The sequence below is a fragment of the Alosa pseudoharengus genome, unplaced genomic scaffold (assembly GCF_046254945.1).
Source record: "Alosa pseudoharengus isolate Yale_2024_CS ecotype anadromous, Long Island Sound unplaced genomic scaffold, YU_APseudo_1.1 YU_APseudo_1.1_scf_2, whole genome shotgun sequence".
Classification (NCBI taxonomy): Eukaryota; Metazoa; Chordata; class Actinopteri; order Clupeiformes; family Clupeidae; genus Alosa; species Alosa pseudoharengus.
The window spans coordinates 5028390-5049779 of NW_027468663.1; the positions used below are offsets into that span (position 1 = coordinate 5028390).

Consider the following 21390-nt stretch of genomic DNA (forward strand, 5'->3'; position numbering starts at 1 on the left):
ACCGGAACCTCCAAGACCTCACGATTCTCTCACTCCTCTTCCCCCCCTGAACCCTTCAATAAAAAGACTCTGAATTTGAACTTGCGCTCTTGGGTCGTCTTCTGTCCGTGACAGAAAGTTAGTCAATAGATGCACACATTACACATTCCTTCTGTGATGTAAATGGCATGTAAATATTTTGGTAGTTGAAATGTGCACCAAATAAATATGTAATGCAGAATACACTGTTTAAAGACCCTCCTTTATTTTCAGCGATATTCTGTGCTCTAAAATGCTGTTTTATAAAATTATGGAAAGAGATTTAAGATGCTTTTCTTTTCTTAACAAAAACAGAATCTTCCCTATCAGAATGACATTCTCCTAGCTTAGACAGCAGAGAGTCTTTTGATATTAACAAGAACATTTTGATGTTTCTTGTAAACTCTTGCCAACATCTTTGTTATAACACTCAAAACTTAAGCGGGAGTGAGAGGGAGATATTGAGAAAGATCCTGGTTTTGTTTATCTTGTGTCTCTGTCATATCCTATCGGTTATCTACACCATCGCTGGCACTGGGCACTGAGCACTGACCCTGCAGGCTGCAGACATTCTCAGAGCTATGGGCACAACTAGGCTACAGGAACATCTGCATATACTCATATTTTTGTAGCCTACATTTTAGAACAAATTCTAGCTTGGAGTCTTCAATATAATTCTTGTGCAAGATCTAGCCTGTGTTGATTTGTGTGCTTTCTAGAAATCCTCTTTATAGCTGGTTCGTCATATGCAGAATGTCAGTCTTTCACTTCACTTTATCCAAAGCAACTTCTATACGTCAATTCTTAAAAGGGCCAGTTTCTCCAGAACAACTCGGGGTTAGTGGCTTGTTCAAGGAAATGGTGGTAGCCGGGAACTGAACCCTCAACGCCTACCTCCATTTTTTTTATTGGCATATAATTTCTCCTGTAAGATGTCCACTCAAGCAACTAATCAATGCACCGCTGATCAATGCACCGCTGAATTCTGCGTTCATAACAACAACTTTCTAATAAAAAAGGCTACAGTAGGCCTATTAGGGTCTCATCATTTGGAAGACAATTTGGAAATAACAGACTGAATAAAAAGGCCATGCTTGGGGAGAGAGCAAGGAGCTGTAGCCTATCACTGATTTCCCCAAAGGATTATTTGCAATTTCTTTGGTCTGACTCCGCATCAAACCCTTCACCAAGCTTTTCTTAGCTCACTTGAGTACAAGTAGCTTATGAAACAGGGATAAAACGGATAGGTAATTAAAGTGGAAATCTGGAGTAAAAACAACCTAGGGTCTATTTACGGTAGTTAACAACTTCAAACTTTTGATTGAGAGCAAAATGATGTTAACGTTTATTTGCATGATCACTGAGTGATGTTAATGATGCTGAGTGATGCGCACGCGGCAAGGTGTCACGTTGCTATTTTATACCACTAACAATGTTCAAAATATAATTACACTTCTGTGGTAGTGTGGTGAGGGTCTCTACAGACAAACCAAAGTATTGTAAACTGGAAGTGTACAAAGAGATCATAACAAGACCAGGGATGGATTAGTGAATGGGCCTACCGGGCCCAAGGGCTCAGGGGGCCCTGAAGCTCAAGCCTCTGTGTGAAGTCACTACACTCTTACAGTAAAACAAAGGGTTCTAAATGGAACCTTTAAGGGTTCTATAACTTGGTACATATGGCACCCTCAAAAGGTTCCATATAGAACCATTCCAGAGGGTTCAATATAAAAAAAAACCTTAGGGGTTCTTTCATTTTTATAAAAGGGTTCTAAATAGAATCCAAGAGGTTCAATCATTCCCCCAAAACCTTTTATTACTTGTTAATCATATTTTAATGTTTAACCATAAATGATGATAATGACTGCCTTGGTGAAGGTAACAAATTACCACCTCTGCACAGCTGATGCTGGACTCATTTCCATCCTAATCCTCCTTGACCTGAGTGCAGCTTTTGACACCATATCCCATCAGCTGCTTCTGGAGCGTCTTACCAGCATTGGAGTGCAGGGCAGTGTTCATCAATGGTTCACCTACTATCTCTCTGGCAGGACACAGCTTGTCCAGATTTTGGACCACAAGTCGGAGAGTGCTGCTGTCACGAAGGGAGTGCCACAGGGGTCTGTTCTGGGGCCCCTGCTCTTCATCATCTACCTCCTCCCACTGGGAAATATCCTGAGGCAACATGGTGTTCAGTTTCACTGCTATGCTGATGACACCCAGCTTTATATGTCCACCAAACCGACTGCCTCCCTTCCTCCTGCTGCGATGACTGCCTGTCTGCATGATATAAATCTGTGGATGACTAAAAACTACCTAAAACTGAACAGTAACAAGACTGAAATTCTTGTTGTTGGCTCAAAAACAACACTGGCAAAGATGGAAAACAGACTCTCCCTATCTGTAGATGGCTCCAACATTGCCTGCTCCACCAAGGTGAAGAGTCTTGGTGTTATACTAGACAGCACACTTTCATTCACTGCCCATATTAACAGTGTGTCTCGCAGCGCCTTTTTCCATCTGCGCAACATCGCAAGACTGCGCCCCTCCCTCAGTCAGCAGAGTGCAGAAGTACCTGTAAACGCCTATGTTACATCCCGCATTGATTACTGCAATTCCATCTTCTCTGGCATTCCACAGAAATCACTCCACCGCCTCCAAATAATTCAGAACTCTGCAGCCAGGATAGTAACAGGCACAAAGTCCACAAGCCACATAACACCTGTACTGTTGCAGCTACACTGGTTACCAGTTACCCAGAGAGTCCAGTTTAAGATCCTACTGTTGACATATAAGGCCCTGCATAACCTTGCTCCCAATTATATCACCGACCTTTTGGAGAGCTACACCCCTTTCCGCTCGCTGCGATCCTCATCAGCTAGTCTATATATAATTGTTCTCCTTTTTTGATATATATTTTTTTTCTTCCATTTGTATTATCTGTGAAGCGACCTTGGGTGTCCTGAAAGGTGTTTTTTAAATAAAATGTATTATTATTATTATTTATTATTATTACTAGTGATCACTGATGAATAGCCTATTGTATAGTGATTATCAATAATACTTGTAAAATTGAGTTGTGCCTGGCTCTACGCATAAAACATGAACAGGAAGGCCACACACAGATTTAGAAATAATCAAGCAAATTTTTTAAATGTATAATAAAATAAAAGGTAATATTAACAAAGACTAGCAAATTGTAAAGTCTCAATACAGGAGTCGACACTCTTTTTTGACTTGGTATTTTGAACAAATAATGCTCTGCAAAAGCCAGCGTGTGCTTAATCTGCCTGGGGTACTCCATGTGGCAAGGGCATGTGGCACATCCATCTCTCCACTTGCTATTGTGATGCCATCCATCTTTATGTTGGAATGTTGGTTGGAAACACGCTCAATGGTTCCATATAAATGAGAAATAAGAGAGAGTCTAAGATGTGAATTAGTAAGAGTCTAAGTAAGAGTCTAAGATGTGAATTGACAGCATAAAGCAATGTTAATTATAATGTTAAAAACATCAAATACCTTGTCTAAACAATACAGGAACTTGGTGTCCTCCTTAAAAAGGGCAGGCAAAATTAGGACTGCAGCACTTTTTTGAAGGTCTGAAATTTCAAAAGAAATAAAGAATGATTTTGTTAAAACATAGTTTAATGGTCTTAGGGAAAGAAGAAGTTGGTGACTTACCATCTGTGCTAGCTCCATCTCGTAGGCAGTGTTGGGCAAGTTACTTCAAAAGTGTAATGCATTATTTATTACTTGTTACTGTCATCTCAAAGTAATTTGTTACATTACAATATTACTGTCTTTGAATTGTAAGGCATTACACTACGTTTACATTACTTTCACCAAAATAACAGGAAATATGGATTTGGTGTTCTCAATAGATCTTCATGTGTTCAATGCAGCTCATTACAAGGCAGGAGGTGATGTGGTATGGCATAATGACTGAGCTAGGCTTAAGGCTAACAAAAGAACAATATAATGGTTGCAGTTATGGCTCATGGGACAATGTAGGCCCCAAAGGCCAAAGGTCACTCACAACTTAATATAGTAAAATATAGCCATAGTGAAATTGTATGTTGACTTTCTCATCATTGTTGGTTGCCTTTTTCCTTCCACTTAGAGTGGTGTAGACTTAATGCAAATAGTTTGAGAATAATGGCTACGATCTTTGTCTGTAAAAGCAACATTTTAGTTATTCTCACTGCTTGAAATGAGAAGTATAGCCTAACCATGTTAGATCTGTTGCATGAATGGCAGAGATAACTCAAATTCCCTTTCTACAGTCATCTAAACAAGGCAATCAAATTCCAGGACCAGCATAGATGACTTTTTAATTCTTGGATAATCTTCTCTGGTGCCAATTGAGCATTTTTCTTAATTTTGGATTAAAAAGCAAAGTAACTTCAGTTACTGAGAATTGTACCGAGTAAAATATTACTGAAATTGTATTGGTAATGCCTTACATTACTGCATTACAGCAAAAAGCAATGCATTACTGTAATTACATTACTTTTTTACTGTAATACATTACTCCCAACACTGCTCGTAGGCTTGACAGCATCTCCCTCTGACTCCCACTGTCAGCCGCTCTGATGACGTTAGGGGTCAATACTGAGGGTGTTTTTCAGGCTTAGCTCTAAGTCCAGTCCATACCACAACTTCATTTCATGATGCATCTACAAATAAACAAACAAAACAAAACAGAGAAAATTGTGGTTACCAATAAATGGTTATAGAACTTACACCTGAACAGCACTGAAATCACATTATAGTAATATACTACTATACGGCTTTGCTACTCACAAGCTATGGCACCTGAAGAAAAGGGAACATCTCCATCACCTCGCCTCATCCTGTCCATTATATTACTAATATCTGGCTGACAACGGCGCTGCATGTTGTTTATGGTAGTCCTCCCCAACTGCTTCAAGGCCCATCATAATCTGAAAAAAAAAAGACATGCAGAAGAATGCAGAACTGAATTTATGTGAGCAATGATGATATAAAGTTTCTCATGCTAGAGATATATACTATATTATGTTCTCCACCTGATACCTGTGTGTGTGTGTGTGTGTGTGTGTGAGGGGAGGGGGGGGGGGTGTTGAGGGGGGAGTGTGTGGGGTGATGAAATGGTGTGTGTGATTTACCAGTAGGCCTATAGTGCATTTTGACTAATTACATTAGCAATTAAAAATAAAAACAGCAGACATTTGTACAAAATCAGTTGCATGGATGTACGAAAGCATTGCTATTTGTTCAAAATGGGAAGCAACTGCTAAAATGATGTGCACAAGTGATAAGATGATATGGAGTTTGAACAAACAGTTTTGAGAATTACCTTTCTGATCTGACAAATGTGCCAAAGCGACTAATTGTTGTCTGGATTATTGACTTTGTTTTTAGACTAATTTTAAGCCTCTTGTTATAGGCTAGCATGTCTTTGTCAGTTGTTCTCCCTGAGTTAATATTGTTGATTTTATCTTTGGTTGGCTAAACTTACAGTAGGCTATTCTATAAATAATATAGTTGCCGTTAAAGACGAATGGCGTTAGTCTGTTTCTCATGCGCCAAGCAATTGCTCATAGAGGTCAGAGCTGTGTGAGCCTTGGATGGATAACGGTTGTATGCTAGCGCCCCCCTGTGACATAAACAGGTTAGTTCTCATGATACAACACAGGCTCCAGTTCATTGCGTTCACCGCTGTGTTGAACCGAGTCACTCCAACATGGACTCGATGACCTTGCGCGCTTCTGTCTGCAATACTGTTTACCTCCGCGGTAACATGGGCGATTGGGTGGTAGTCGTTCGTACACCAAGAATCAAACCTTAGGCTACATATCGGAATGCACTTAGGCTAATTCAAAAGATAAGCTTTGCTGATGAATGGCCAAATAAAATACATACCGTAGCTTACATCTGTCAGGAAACCCTTTGATTATCGAGTCCCTGTCGCTTTAACGTTCCAGACAAAACGCCCCATATGATTTTGGTGCTCCAATCATCAGTTACTTCGGTGAGAGGCAGACGGCGAATTTGTCGTTTTTTTCTAAGTGCAAACATGGCGAAAGAGGACATATGTCTGCGGCTTGACGTACAGTAGCGATGTGAAGGACAGATGTTTTCATGGAGAAGCGTAATCGTGTTAAAAAGGAGGGTAAACGGAACTCCTGTGGCATATCAAACAGTTGATCACAATGGTAGGGGATCCATTTGGCTCTCAGCATGCTGTGTATATTTCATGTCTTACAAATGTTTGGAATGTTGTAGGCCTATAAAACTTGATAATGAGGTTAATAATAGTAATGTGCATGTAACAACCCTGATCTACCCTCAAAATATTCCATCAATTATGCTGTGTGGATTATCATGAATGTGGTAGAAAGGGACGTTAGTGAAAATATTGTACAGTAGACTATGTGATGACAGAAAAAATATGACATTTAACAGCTTGCAATGTGATGGCTATGCTGCAGCCAAAAGAGGGAATATCCGATTCAGACTTTAATGTGCTTTGTAGGCTTATTTAATTTGACTAAACTGGCATTATCATTGCACAATCTTATATAGAAAGATGAAACTGTGAATGATGTTTTCATCACAGTCCAGACTATAGCATGGATGCAAAAGTTGACCCAGACCCAGACCCGTTTAGACCTCAACCAAGGGAACTTAACACTTCTGCTGGGCTGTTGGAGGTGGGGGGGGGTCAGTGTGTGTGCATGTGTGTGATAGAGTTGAGGAAATGGAGAGCAGTGATATCATCTGGGTTTGGATTACCTAAACTGTCGAATGGGCAACGTTTTTGGCGGAGAAGGACAAAAAGCTGACAGTAAGGTGCCCTGAAAGCTACAGGTGATCAGCTTCAGTGATAGGCTTTTGTGGCAGTATGGAGCATCCAAGGCAAGGCAAAGGCAAGTTTATATTTTTCATACACAGAGGCAATTCAATGTGCTTTACATAAATAAAAGCAAGAATATCATATCATAATCAAAAGACATAAAACCACAGTGTGCATCTAATCTGATTTATAAACAAATCGCAGTGCTTTGAAGTCAATTCTGTGATTTACTGGAAGCCAGTGTAGGGAGTATTGGAGTCATGTAATCAGTTGATTTAACATAACAATTCACATAGCTGCTGCATTTTGCATCCCCTAAGTGGGTACTGCAGACCCAGCCGGCGGTCCGACGTCTGATAACGTTGGAGGACAGTCAATCTGTGGCTCCAATCAGTGTGACAGACCTAATTCAGCTTGTTTGCAGCTGATTCAATATGTAGGCATCGGAGAGGTCGGGAAAAGGGTTGCTCTGATTCAGCTTGCCTACCTGTTGCTAAAAAGGATAGTGTAGATATCAGACGTTCCCTTAACCCATTTACTCCTAAAATGCCTGCTAAAAACGCCTATAGAATCCTATGGCATTCTAGACTAAATAACCTTATTTCCTGAGGGTTTTCTGAAAACATACAAAAAATTGTCAACGTCTAACAAAATTTAATATCTAAGCCTCTGTAGCACCTAGAAACATGAAATAAAAAGCATGGTGCGCTACGCAGCATCCAGCGGGAGGGTCAATGTTGCGTCATGCAGCATCCAGCGCGAATGGGTTAAGTCAGTGGTTCTTGAAGTGAGTGTGAGGCAGGCCCCACTAATGGTCAGGTCGGGTGCGACGAACAGGGGGTTGCAACCAACAATCGAGAGAATGTCTTAGTTGTGCCTATCTTTATTAATGCTTTATAAATGCCTTTCCTTTTCCTTCAAAATATCCACACACAAACATAGGAGTCATAGACAGGCCTACATATAAATTAAAACAAAATAGCCACACACAAACATAGGAGTCATAGACAGGCCGACATATGAATTAAAACGACATCAGATCCAGCAGACCAAGATGGGAAATGTGATGTGGAAGCACAATGCAAAAATCATATGAACGTTTCTATTGTGCTCTGATGGGATCAGGTAGGGTTTGAAAATTCCCCACCTCCAAAATGGGGTATGACATACAAAGTTTGAGCACCACTGCCTTAAGTAGATACCATTCTGGTACTTAGTATTTTGTCTCTGGATGACTGGATCTGATAACACAGTTTCACCTTTTTTTTCCTCAGCCTCTTTCTTTCTTCCACTACCAAAACACCCAGGACTGACAATGCAATGCCAGTGTCACTTGCAACTTGTTATTAAACATATGCTTGATTAGAAGTAGAAGTAGGTTTACACACTGTTTTGGTGAGCAAGGGTAGTGTGAAAATGGTAAGCAAGCACTGATCTGTTCATCTGCACCCATATATCTGCATATGGTGCAAGCAGCAGAAAGGAGCCTATGTGCTAGTTCTCTTTTTTTAAGTTGCTTTGGATAAAAGCGCCCGCTAAATGCATAAATATAGTTCACAGTGGGCAGTCTTAGCGGTTTGCACATTTTTTTCTGCAAACAGAATTACTTACCGTTTTTACTTACAGTTATTTAGAGTTTTAAAAGATGTCGACATCCAGGTGTTAATTTGGCCAATACATTGACAGAGATTAAAGGAGACCATAGTCATTAGGCAACAATCAAGCTTTGATTGGAAATCATTTTTCATTTTCTACCTTTCTTGAACAAATGGTTACATGATTTGTGCCATGACTATGCCTGAGAGTCCAACCCAATGTTATAGTCTGCAGTAGCAATTGGCTGCGGATGAATAGAGGGTAGAATGCTGAATGTCTGGGGATAGAAAAAGCCAGTCAGAAGCAGCCTCTGCATACTTGCAGGGACACTGAATGTTGACCGTTGGCTCTTCTTAAAGGTTTTTTTTCTGAATGCCACAGTAGCCTCTAGTAGGGTGGAATGGGAGGGTGACAAGAAATCAGGAGTGTGTGGGTGGAATACTGGTGCTTCAGGCTTCTGATGGTGATTGGGTCAGACACTGACACTTCCTCTTCACTCTTCTCGTTCGATAGCCTGTCCTCAGCCTTGATAGGTGACATGGATGATACATCTGTAGGCATTCAGGGACACTGAATGTTTTTGCAGCTGAGTGACATTGTGGGGTTGCGTAACCTCTACACAGCCCTCACATCTGGAGGAATGGGTTAATATCTAGGTCAGCTCTGGCTTCCCTGAACATTGGCATGTTTCCAAAAGTCAAAACTGGATTCAATATGTAAACTGAACATTCTCCTCGCTCAACAAGCAAACATTTATTTAATGTCATTTTAATCACCTGTGAAGGAAATTCCTCATAATGTGCCATTCCAAAAGGCAAAACTGAGAAAGTGGTATGACTTAGCATGGGATCTTCTATTGTAATGTACAAAATAAATATCAAACACTCCTAATCTTCTCTTTGTTAATAGTTTGAAGCAAGCATCTTATTAAAATGCACAACAAACACACAATAAATGCAAAATAATCTAAAGTTGTTGTTTTTTTGACACTTTTCACTGTTGTAACTACTCACCTATAAATGTGTAATTGTAGTCTGTAAGATTAAAACCGTTTGTTAGTGATAATGGCAGTAATATGTGCATCATGGAATAATTCCCTTGGATTGGTTGTTGGTCTCGTTTTGATTTAGCTCATAGTGGAGAAAACAGCTGACCACCCGACTGCAGAGTTCTCGCTGCTGGAGGATGTGGCCCTGCACTTTACCTTCCTGATGGACCGGCTCAATGACCAGCGCCTCTTCCAGCCGGACCTGTGCGACGTGGACATCGTGCTGCTGCGGCACCAGGCCACCTTCCAGGCCCACAAGGGCGTGCTGGCGGCGTACAGCCCCTTCTTCCACTCGCTGTTCGGCCACAGCAAGGAGCTCCAGCGTGTGGAGCTGGCGCTCGAGGCCCTGCAGCCCCAGGGCCTACAGCAGATCCTGGACTTCATATACACCTCCAAGCTGCTGCTGACCAGCGGCAACGTGCAGGATGTGCTGCGGGCCGCCACCGTGCTGCAGATGACCGACATCGCCGCCTCCTGCCGGGAGCTGCTCAGCCACGGGTCCCTGGGCGGGGTGCCCGGTGCGGCGGGGGACGAGGAGGCCAAGCAGGGCGCACAGCTGTGGACCAACGGTGGTGGGGACGGCGGGAGGGGCACTGCTGTGGCGGACGTCAAGCAGGAAACGGAGTCAGCCAGCGCAAAAATCTACGGGCGGGAGGGGGGAGGGACCCAGTTCACCCTGCATGTGGAGGACGGCCCGCTGAAAAGCGAACACCCGGGCAACGCCAAGCCTGTGCAGTTCCTCAAAAAGGAAGGGGAGGACGCAGCGGCGCAGGGGGCTTTGAGCGTCCCTGGAGACACGCAGCAGATCATCGTGGAGTTGAACCTGAACAATCAGACCCTCAATGTGTCCAAAGGCCTGGAAGAGCAGCCCTGCCCAGTGCTGCTGCCCTCCGCGCACAGACAGCCAGGAACGGACCAAGGTGGACGTGACGAGGAGAAAGACAACAAAGAGGCCGAGGAAGATGACGACGATGACGACGACGACAACGAAGACGTGAACATGGAAGAAGGGAAAGCGGAGCAAACCGAGGAAGAGGAGGACGACCAAGGAGGGTCCAGTGAAGAGGACGGACACAACAGCGATCAAGCCATAGCAGATTTCACCCCACGTCGACCCCAGCGACAAACCAGGGTGGCGGCCATGTTTGTCGGAGCATCTCCCCTGAGGAGCCGCCTGGCGGGCCAGCAGGGCAAGCTGACCAGTGGCGGCGTCCGATCCGAGGAGCCGGAGGGTCAGGGCCTGAAGGTGCGGCTGGAGGAGAGGCAGACCTTCCCCTGCGTTCGCTGCCCGCGCAGCTTCAACAATCACTGGTACCTGGAAAAGCATGTGAGTGCCACGCACCACCGCATGCAGGTGTGCGACAAGTGTGGCAAGCGCTTCCTGTTGGAGAGCGAGCTGCAGCTCCATCAGCAGACCAACTGTGAGAGGAGCATACAGGTGAGCACACACGGGGGCCTCGCACAAACATCACGCACACTCACACCTGCACATGCGCACACACACATACACACTTTCACATGCATCTACATTTGAAGAGTTTGGTTCCACAACGCTATATCTCCGTTTTTAAAAACATTAAAAAGTCAGGCTATTTAATTGTGTATTTCAGGTAATATCAATCAAATTGCAGTTGTATTGTTTCGATTGAGTAAAGATAAAGCAAATAGCAATACTCAATTACAGTTCTAGTGAAATAACTTGGAAATAACTTGTAAAAAAATTATTTATGAAAATTCATTAAAATGGTGGATATGGCGTTTTGGAACCAAACTCCTAATTTGTACTATCAGAATATAAAGCCAAGCCATAGGAGGTGTGGAAGAGAAGGTTCTTTAATCCAATACTTTAGGGAGTGTATTATGTAACCTTTGGTGTTGATGTGTTGTGGTTGGCATTGTTGTTTGTAGTGTGGTACTTGTGGAAAGGCCTTCAAGAAGCTGTGGTCACTGCAGGAACACAACAAGATTGTCCATGGTTATGCCGAAAAGAGATTTTCCTGTGAGATTTGTGAGAAAAAGTTCTACACCATGGCCCATGTTCGCAAACACATGGTTGGTGAGTATACTGTTGGCTCTTCTTATAGGTTTTTTTCTGAATGCCACAGTAGCCTCTAGTGGAGAGGTTGCTGAATTGCAGTTAACTGGATACTTCTCCAAGCATGTTGGTGAAATATGGTGGCCCTCTAGTGGCGTGCAAAACGGTTTGTCCTTTCTGTCAACTTTTGAGAATTGAGAATTACTCAAAACTAGATTTTTCATGCAGTCACTTAGCGCAATAGAGATTGTGAAAGTGAAAGTCATTCTTTAGCATTCTCTCCTAAGATACAATCTTTATCATATGGCTCACAATAGCCTTGCCATTATGTTCCTACTGACAGCACACACAAAAGAAATGCCATTTACTTGTGAGACATGTGGAAAGTCCTTCAAACGGAGCATGTCTCTGAAAGTCCACTCCCTCCAGCATTCAGGCGAGAAACCCTTTAAATGTGAGGTAAGAACAATGCTCCTACTGCAGCATCCCACTCTCTGCCAAATGGAAGGAAATTGACTGAAATTGGCACTGAAAGGTCTACAAGTGCACATGTTGAAAAGCATCTCTTGTTGCAGAACTGTAGTGAGCGCTTCCAGTACAAATACCAGCTGCGCTCCCACATGAGCATCCACTTAGGCCATAAGCAGTTCATGTGCCAGTGGTGCGGCAAGGACTTCAACATGAAGCAGTACTTTGATGAGCACATGAAAACACACACAGGTGAGTCACACTCACACACTTGCACACACACACACACATACACACTCTCTCTCTCTCACCTGATTCTTATCCATGACTTTTAGAAGTTGGCATAAAGGAGATAGGTGCATGCATGGGGGGGGGGGGGGGGGGGGGGGGCGCTGTGGCGCAGCAGGCTACAGTGCCCATACCACGAACGGGTCCAAGCACTCACCAGTTGGAGTCCGACCTGCGGCCATGTCCCTATCCCACCCCATCTCTCTCTCTCCCACTCACTCATTGTCCTTTCCAAATAAAGGCAAAAAGGCCAAAAAAATACTTTATGCTGCATACATGTGTAGGCCTTTCGACTGGTTTAGCGGTTGCATGTGTCTTTGCTCTACAGGAGAGAAGCCATACATCTGTGAGATGTGTGGGAAGAGCTTCACCAGCCGGCCCAACATGAAGCGGCACCGGCGCACGCACACCGGCGAGAAGCCGTACCCCTGCGACCTGTGTGGCCAGCGCTTCCGCTTCTCCAACATGCTCAAGGCGCACAAGGAGAAGTGCTTCCAAGTGACCAACCCCACCGCCACAGAGGCCGATTGGGCGCCTGCCTCTGGCCCTAGGGCCTCGGCCAATGAAATGACTCCCCTGACTGAAGATGGATTGGGGTCCTCTAATCACAGCACAGCGGCGTTTCCATCTCCGCTGCTGCCGCCGGGTGATCGGAGTTTTGGGTTGCCGTCTCTCTCCATGTTCTCCTCCGGACGGCTCCACGCTGAGGACCACTGACCACTCCACTCTCTGTTTTGTAGCCCCGGAACTCTATAAGGTACTTCTAGTCAAACTCTATATAGGAAAGTATAGCATCTATTGAGAACAATCAAGTGATTAACAGCTCTATATTTTATACCGTGAATCCAAATATACTATGTCAGTCTGCAGTATTTACAAGCTAGTCTGTGACTTTATGTTCCCTGCGTGTTGCATTGATGTCATAGAAATGTATGTAGCAAAACCCTAGATACTAAGCACTTTTTCTGTTTCATTACACTCATTTTCATCTTCTAGGGATTTTACATCAGTTCCTCTAAGGCAGCGGTTCCCAAACGGTCCCCCCCCCCCCCCGCCCCGCGTTGACAATATTTGTCCGTTTCCCGGTTTTAGGTGCGTGCATTTGGTCAGTTAAAAAGTTATGAAAATTAGCCTGCATAGTAGCCTAACTACATCCACATACAATATCTTATAATAGGCCTACAACAACGCATGACAAGGATGTATTCGTTTGGACAACATTAGGCTATACAGCCTATGGCTAAACTTAGGCTACCTTTAGTTTGTTAAATGTAAAGCCTAGCTTCATGTTACCTTTCTTGCCCATCTGAAATAACTCCTAGCTTTGCTCCTTCCCTCCTTTCTGTTTCTGTTGTTTTCAAAAACCTGTTATATCCGCAAAACTTTCCCCCCACGGACCATCCAACGCATTCAAAAGTAACGCATTCTATCTATTCCAGGCGTCATGTTTAATATAAGCTGCCCTTTTTTTGATGAACACATACAGAGTTTATAAATGATATCCTTTAATTTCATGTTTCCATATCATTATGACCTAATTCGAAATAATGTATTTATTCATGAATTAATTACAAAACATTTAAAATTTTCATTTTATACCTGTCCGCCATAGCCCTTTTCATCTCGCGTACCCCCTAGAAGCAGCTCGCGTACCACCGGGGGTACGCGTACCACAGTTTGGGAATCCCTGCTCTAAGGTCTGTTGATGATAAGTTGATGTTAATTGAGTTTATTTGTATGTGTTGTTAATTGCTTTTCAGTAAGACTGATATCCAAATTTAGGATTTTGCAACCCTTTCCTCGTACAATCAGCAGTGGCACTTTACCAGTCCAGAGACTGCCCAGGGCAACGCCATGCCCATGTGAAACCAATAGGATAAGCCCATTACCTAATGATTCTCATAGGAGCTTATTGGTTATACTGTTGATATCCTTGCTACTCATATCATTGATTAGTCCAAGTTACTTCTGCTGGTTTGTTTGTTTTGTTAACAATCATCAATTGGCAAATTCAAATGCTTATACTCACTGGCACTGGCATCAGCATTAGAGATATCTAGATGGCACTTTAACCAGAATTTGACATTCCGTCTCGATAAGATCTGTGTTAATTACAGAGCACAGCACAGGCTTGGTGAAGGTCACACATGGTAGATGCAAATTTACCACAGATATTCCAATATGGTGGTTATTATAAAGTATGTCAGCACACAAATCAGTTTAATCGTGAGATCTTAAACATTTTCTATCTGCATTTCATATGTTCAGGACAAATGTAAAATTCACAGGGTTTTGAATGTAAAAGAGATTGTTGCAGTGCAGAGCAATTGGAAGTTGTTACTGAATGGCATGTATTGCTTGTTTTGATTTTGTTATTGAATGGCATGCAATGCCTTTGTTGGCAGTTTAGATGCTCTTTTAGACTTAAAAAGTCTATCAGGCTTAAATCTTGTTTAACCGTTAACAGCTTTAAAGAGTGTATTTTCCTTAGAGCAGTACCAAACTATAAGGTTGTTACACGGAGCTTTCACTTTGGCAACAGTAGATCACTGTCATCTATGAAGCATGTGGGAGCCTATAAGCAGAAAGTTGGCAAGTTTCTGAAATCAGTATGCTATGTTATGGCAGTGCTTATGTTAAGCATTTAAAAAAAAAATTGTTTTAGGTTTGTTACTTATCCATACACATCTCCTTCGGTTAGTTTTATATGATTGTTCAGTCTGTAAATTGATCTAGATGGAATCTTTTGGAGCATTACATTTTCTGTCATACAGTTGTTTTTACAGTTTAGGCCATGTAATGGTGAAGCTGAAGCGGTGCACTCAGATGAAATCTCAAAACACATCTCAAAAGTAGCGAATTGGCCTTTTAGTAATGGCACTTTGCTTGAAATTTAGTGAAGTCAGAAAGCATGATGCATAATGACTAAGTCTGCAATTGTAATTTGTTGCTTTGCAAAATTTCTAATGAACAGACATTAGGCTGACTTTGTGCAATAGGAAAATGTGTGCTATTTATTGGAGATAGGCCTGACAGAAGCCTGTGGTTAAGTAATAGAGATGAAGGACACTATTGATATTGCAGCTGCTGGCAAATTCCAATTGCAGAAAAGTATGATTGTTTTAGGGAACACCTTAATTTTAGAATCTCAAAAGAATGATTGGTGCTGTCAAGTGGACTTGAGTGAAGAGATGGCTAACTGTCAACTCCCAGTGCTAGGATTGTATTTGAAGGAAACTATATTTTGTGTTTGAGGAATTTCCAGCCCATAAGCACTTTAATATGCCAATTATTGCCATTTGATCTTGTGTTCTTTTTAATAATGTTGCACATAATATTCATATGTATGTAGCTCTCATTTGTAAATTGAGAAAAAAAGCTTACTAAACCAGTTACTGTATAGACCCAAAAGATATTTAGAGGATTACATTTAAGACAACACATTGTGGTTGTGCTTTACATTTATGGTGGCAGTTGTATGTATGTAGAGGAACCCAAACAAATTCAATCTTTTCAATCAAGATTTATGCTATTAATTCTATTTGGATAAAACATGACACATACTGTAAGCATGGAGGCTATAAGGAAATGACACAAATAGTCTCGTGCAGTTTTGTTTAAGTTGAGAGGCCAAAGTGTGTTAGCATCATTTGGAAGATCACATGCAAATAAATCTTTGTTTCTTTTCTTCTTTATTTTACCTGTTGCAATGACTCCACAAGTCCAGTAATATTTCAGTCAGCTAACATTGTGTGTTTGTAGGCCTATACTTGTTTGTTTTTCAACAACCATAATCTTGTTTATGACCGTGCATATATTTTTGTTTCAATAAGTGGTTAATTTGTTATATTAACAGAAGTGTCAGAGTTTGGAAACACCACGTGTGTAATGTCTAGAGGTGCTAATAATATTGGTCGATATATTCTGGCATATGTGTGTTCATTTGTAAACTATATGTTCAAGAGAGGAAAAATAGAAGTATACTGTATTACAAAATATACCATGTAATTTTGAAATAAGTGTTCTTCCCACTATTTCATAGATGCAAATTAAATATGATCTTTCTCATTATGTATAATTTTCCCTGTTTACTTTGTGTTTATGTGTATCTGTGTGTGTGTAGTAGTAGTAGTAGAAGTAGTAGTAGTAGTATTACTGGTGTAGCGTTTATAGGCTTTCCGTCATGATTTGAATCAGGCTTGGAGTGCTGCATTGCTGGTCAGTCATACATATGATGTGCTGGCACATCAAGAGTAAACAGTGAAGAAGAAACACACACACACAAGATGTTTTTTTAAAATATGGTCTTGTCATATTTAATGCAATTTTGTCATGGTAGTAAAATGTGTACTTACAGTAATTAAGAATCACAACATATTAATTTTCACAATATCCAAATATTCATATCACTTAGTAAGCAAATAGCAAAGACCCACTCATACACACATACACATTTTTATTGTTTTGAAAATACATATGAAAAGTAATTTCCCTTCACAAATTTCAATTTTGTTTGTGTAGCAGAAATTAGATGATTTTCAACAGAGAACCTGTCACCTGGGAACAACATTAACAGGGAGCTCCAGCATGAAGATCATGCTTTCTGCAGGTTCATATTCCAAACCTTTAGTTTCACGAATCATTTAAGCAGCCCCATGAAACAAAATGTTGCCCCAGTGTTATGTGTTTAAAACAAGTGGATGAGCACATTTAGGAAGCCATTTTATCACTCAAGCCATGGCACAATATAATGCCCAAATTTCCACAGCCTCTTGTGACTGTGGACTCTCCTGCGCGCTCCATTACTGCTTTTGTGTTCCTGACATGTTGCAACCACCCTGAAGTCAACGGCATGGTGATCACAGCTTGTCAAGACGCAGAACGTTGAGTCGCACCCCAAGAATCGTGGCGCCCTCAGCGTATTTGATCTCCCTCAGCATGCCGTTCCAGCACCTCTCCTCCTCATCAAACCTGCCAGAGGCGAAAGGTTACCACGGTTACATCAACAGTCCATTAGCTCTCCACACTTAACATTTTGGATAACTGATTCAAGGAGTTGCCGTTCAGTTTGAATTCTGCTATAGTGTCAACATGCCTAATCCAAATTGATGTATACACATTGAATTACCTTTGATGATTTGCTTGCGAACTACATGTTTATGTTTAAACCTGTTTAACCTCATCTGTTATAGCTCCTCCGTGTTTATGTGTGTATGTATTTTAGAATGACTCTCAGAAGGAAAATTAAGTCACTCACCTCCAGATGTCGTACATCTCAGTGGGAGCGAGCTTCTCGCTGTCCTCGCTGGGCATCATGGCAAAACCGCCCACAGCGTAGAGTGCGCCGCCCAGGGTGGTGAGGTTGAGGGAGCTCCTCTCCTGCGGGAACTCTACGCCCTCCGACCACCTGAGAACAAGTGGAGCAGTGCTTATTTACCACCTGAGAACAAGTGGAGCAGTGCTTATTTACCATTCTGGGACAACAGATTCATTCTTACTACACATTTTAGCATTTTAGAAATTTCCCTTCCTTATGTTGTGTTTTTTTTTTTTATTATTGACACAAGGGATTGTCACTGACTTGTTAGTGGCGATGTCGTAGACCTCAACGCTACTGGTCAAGCCGTCATCAGTAACACCAGTCACTACATAGATCTTGTCGTTGTGCACAGCGGCGCCGAACAGAGAACGAGGGGTCTTCATTGGGGCCAGCTCCTTCCACTCAAACTTCGTCGGGTCATATACAGAGACCCGTTTCAAACACTTCCTGTCATAAATGATGAAGAAAATTATGAATTGATGCAAAGAGTTCCTTTTCCAAAGCCTGTAAGTGAACCCCACTTGTGCTCTTTTGATATGTTGTGTACTTACACAGTTGACACAATATCAGAATATTTGTCAAGATCCCATCTCTAAATCCTAGCTGTTATGTGATCTTTTTTAATGTTTCCATATTCATCCCTAATTGTTGAATCCAGGGCCGTTCTAAGGACACTTACTTGCTCTCAGACTTGCCCCCAATGACATAGACCATTCCGTTGTGCGACACCGTTCCATGAGCATACACTGTGTAGGGAAGAGGATCCGACTCTCCCCACTTGAAAGATCTGCACAAAAGAAAAACAAAATACTCCAATAAAGCTTATAGCACACAAACTGATGATGTAAAATAAATATGGATTCACAATGGAATGTTCAAGTATGTGAGTCGGGATGATCAGGACAGTTCAGATCAGGACAGCTCTTTACTCACTGACGGTCGTAGATCAGGACAGAGTCCAGAGCATGTTCTCCCTCCTTCAGCTCTTTTCCTCCCACAACAAAGATGGAGTTCTCGGCCTCTGCTAGGCCAAACAGGCAGCGGGCGTCAGGGATGGAGGGCATCCCCAGCCAGTCACGACTCACCGGGTCAAACTGAGTCACAGAACAAAAACAAGTCTGAGCAATTACCAAACATTGTTATTACCAAAGGTTCTTTTCTCATGTAACCACTCATGTTGTTGATATTCAGCTGAGGTACTACAGAGACAGCTTTCAGCTGGCTTAGGACATAGCTGGATATCAAAAGCAATATAATGTCTGTCTTCTCTATTTTTCTGTCTGTCTGTTTATCTGTCTATCGGCCTACACCCATTTTCATTATTTACGTCTTGAATGACTTGTCGCTGTATAATACATTCTTCAAGTCTTGATTTGTCATTGTATGATACATTCTTTTGTTTGAGACATTTTTATTTAAACCCTAAAACAGACAGAATTTGTCAGAATTTGAAAGCCACTCTGAATCTGAAAGCTTTCTCACCTGCAGGAAGTAGGACGTCAAGGCCTCCTCCTTGTCTTGCTTATCGATGAAAAGACCCCCTGCCACAAAAATCTGGTTCTCTTTGGTCACCAGGCTGGAGTGATTCTTTGGGACCTCAGTAGATGTGGATGCGACGTAACATATATTTCCCACCGGGTCGTACGCTATCGTCCCAGTGTCACTGACCATCAGAATGAGCTCTGTCAGGAACATGCCGAAGCGCAGGTTGTCATTTAAAATCCCAGGGAGTAAACCATCCTCTTCCTCTTCTTCATCTTCCTGTCCCTTCTCCGACTTCATAGGCTTCGGGAATATTCCTCTTTGAGCATCCCTGATGAGCTGAAGCTGTTTTTTGAGCTCCGTGTTGGGCTTGATCAGTTTGTGTCCCTCCACTTTATTGGTGAAATAGTCCTCCGACATCAGCCGGAAGCGCACACAGTGCAGGAGGTCAGGCAGGTCTTTCAGCCTCTCCTGCTTGTCGTAGCTCACCCAGTCCATAAGAGACTCAAAGACCACCTCCTCCTTCTCCACATTGAGCGAGTCGCAGGTGATGATGGCCGCCAACTCGCCTGGGCCCAGCTGGTGGAAGTCCTGGTCTCGCACAATCAGATCGTAACGCTCACAGATGAAATCCCGGGCATCAGAGGCTAAACGTGGACAGTCCAGTAGAAGCCCTAGTCTGAAGATTGCCAAGCAGTTACTTAGCACCAACTTGCTCTGAAGGTAGGACACACAAACGCTGAAGATGGAGGGGATCTGGTACATGTTGGCCACCATGAAGATATCCTGAACGTTTTGCTCCGTCAGATTGATATCAGATGTGTAGAGGTACCTCAACACCATGCCCATGACACTGGGGTCCACGTCCTTCAAGACAATCTCCCTTTTCTTGCTCTCCTCCAGGTTGGACAGGAACATGGCCTTAAAGTAGGGGCTACTGGCGGCCAGCACCAGCCGATGACAGCGGAACTCCTGATTCTTGACTTTCAGCACACAGTCCACAAACTTGTCGTTCTCCAACAGGTCGCAGAGGCCATCCTGCAACAGGGTCTGCTGGTACATGCGTGGCTGCTCCACCGGGTCCACTCCCGCCACCGCCATGTTGGTACAGACTTCTGGCACTGTGAGCGTACGCTTGAACAGGAGAGTGTCCTGGTCACTTCCCACAGCAGAACAGACTTAACAGCTCAACTCAGAAAATGGCAGAGGAAAGGAGAAAGAAAGAGAGAGAGAGAGAGAGAGAGAGAGAGAAAGGGGGAGGGAAAGAGGGAGTGATAGCAAATGAGGGAGTGAGAGAGAGAAAAAAAGAGAGAGACCAACTGCACAGACCATGCCAGAATGTGTCAGAGTGAATGCACTCTTCAGCTGTCTCTGGCAATCAGCTAACCCACTAGCCTGTATTTATTTATAGAGTCCTACTCACAAAACTACTAGGAGTCCATTTTGGAGAGGCTGTAACTTGAGCTGCCCATCCTCCATCTTTACGCAGTCTAGAGCTGACCAGCTGAGGCGCATGTCCACAGGGAGTATCAGGTCTTCAGGCCCGGCCCTTTGAGTAAGGTTGGTGTGCATGTATCACTGTGGACTAACCAATAGGAAATGGGTCTTGTGTCAGTCTTACATCTCTGAGTCAGATATATGCTCCTGAGATTCATTAGATAAAGAACACATTAAGAGACGTGTAGTGGAAATGGTTTGAATGTCTTCTGTCATCAAGACAACTGGGGCCCCCTTGTGGTCTCAGCTGGAAGGTATTTTGAAATGTGCCATGTTGTGTATGATGACTTGAAGTATTTGTAAGGCATATACCCAGTCTTTGGCATTGTAATTCAATATGCAAAATGAAAAAATAAAATGAATATCAGTTATATGACTCAAGGAAATCTAGAACTTCATATCATTAAATAGCCCTACAATGACAGCAACCTGCACCCTCAGAGAATCTGACAGCCAGAGTCAGTGTGTGGGTCAGAGAGTAGGCTGGCCTGGCAGCCATCTGATCTGAGCAGGAGTGTTTTAATCTCTGCCACTGAGCTGATACCGGCCAAGTCTCGAGGTTAGCAGGCTGAGTGGCTGACCCATATCACCAGAATATCCCCCCACAGGGCCCACTCTAATGAGGGCCTCTTAGCCCACGCTTCTTTACCACGCAGAGCACTGGAGCCTGCCTGAGTGATGTCAAATGTCAGAGTTAATCTACCCGCACAGGGGGGAAATGATGGTGGGTTAAAAGCAAGTGTGTGTGTGTATGTGTGTGTGACAGTGTGACTTGGGATATGAGCACACTGCCCTAT

At 42.8% G+C, this 21390-nt stretch overlaps 2 protein-coding genes and 1 long non-coding RNA gene across 3 annotated transcripts; 1 reads left to right on the forward strand and 2 right to left on the reverse strand.

Annotated features, from left to right (window-relative positions):
• Positions 1-4577: 4577 nt before the first annotated feature.
• LOC143133663 (uncharacterized) lies at positions 4578-6002 on the reverse strand. The gene is made up of 3 exons (XR_012988525.1): positions 5926-6002; positions 4825-4964; positions 4578-4697 (listed from the first exon to the last, which is right to left on the reverse strand). It is a non-coding gene; the product is annotated as an uncharacterized LOC143133663 (long non-coding RNA).
• Positions 6003-6128: 126 nt separating this feature from the next.
• Positions 6129-13309, forward strand: zbtb47a (zinc finger and BTB domain containing 47a). Its single transcript, XM_076293452.1, has 6 exons — positions 6129-6218; positions 9586-10941; positions 11412-11559; positions 11882-11997; positions 12114-12258; positions 12623-13309. Exons 1-6 carry the CDS (start codon positions 6216-6218, stop codon positions 13009-13011), a joined length of 2157 nt encoding a protein of 718 aa, XP_076149567.1. The 5' UTR covers positions 6129-6215; the 3' UTR covers positions 13012-13309.
• Positions 13310-16589: 3280 nt separating this feature from the next.
• On the reverse strand, positions 16590-20264 carry klhl40a (kelch-like family member 40a). The gene is made up of 6 exons (XM_076295711.1): positions 19097-20264; positions 18548-18708; positions 18294-18401; positions 17876-18061; positions 17552-17701; positions 16590-17265 (listed from the first exon to the last, which is right to left on the reverse strand). Exons 1-6 carry the CDS (start codon positions 20195-20197, stop codon positions 17154-17156), a joined length of 1818 nt encoding a protein of 605 aa, XP_076151826.1. The 5' UTR covers positions 20198-20264; the 3' UTR covers positions 16590-17153.
• Positions 20265-21390: the final 1126 nt, after the last annotated feature.

Bases quoted from the DNA above. Each gene is read 5' to 3' on its own strand.
- klhl40a (XM_076295711.1), bottom strand. From the start codon at position 20,197: ATGGCGGTGGCGGGAGTGGACCCGGTGGAGCAGCCACGCATGTACCAG. The intron at 17,702-17,875 runs GTCAGTGACAAT...ACTTGTTCTCAG, and splicing joins TACGACATCGCCACTAACAA to GTGGTCGGAGGGCGTAGAGT. The intron at 17,266-17,551 runs GTGAGTGACTTA...CGCCTCTGGCAG, and splicing joins GAGATGTACGACATCTGGAG to GTTTGATGAGGAGGAGAGGT.
- zbtb47a (XM_076293452.1), top strand. The intron at 10,942-11,411 runs GTGAGCACACAC...TGTTGTTTGTAG, and splicing joins ACTGTGAGAGGAGCATACAG to TGTGGTACTTGTGGAAAGGC. The intron at 11,560-11,881 runs GTGAGTATACTG...TCCTACTGACAG, and splicing joins TGTTCGCAAACACATGGTTG to CACACACAAAAGAAATGCCA.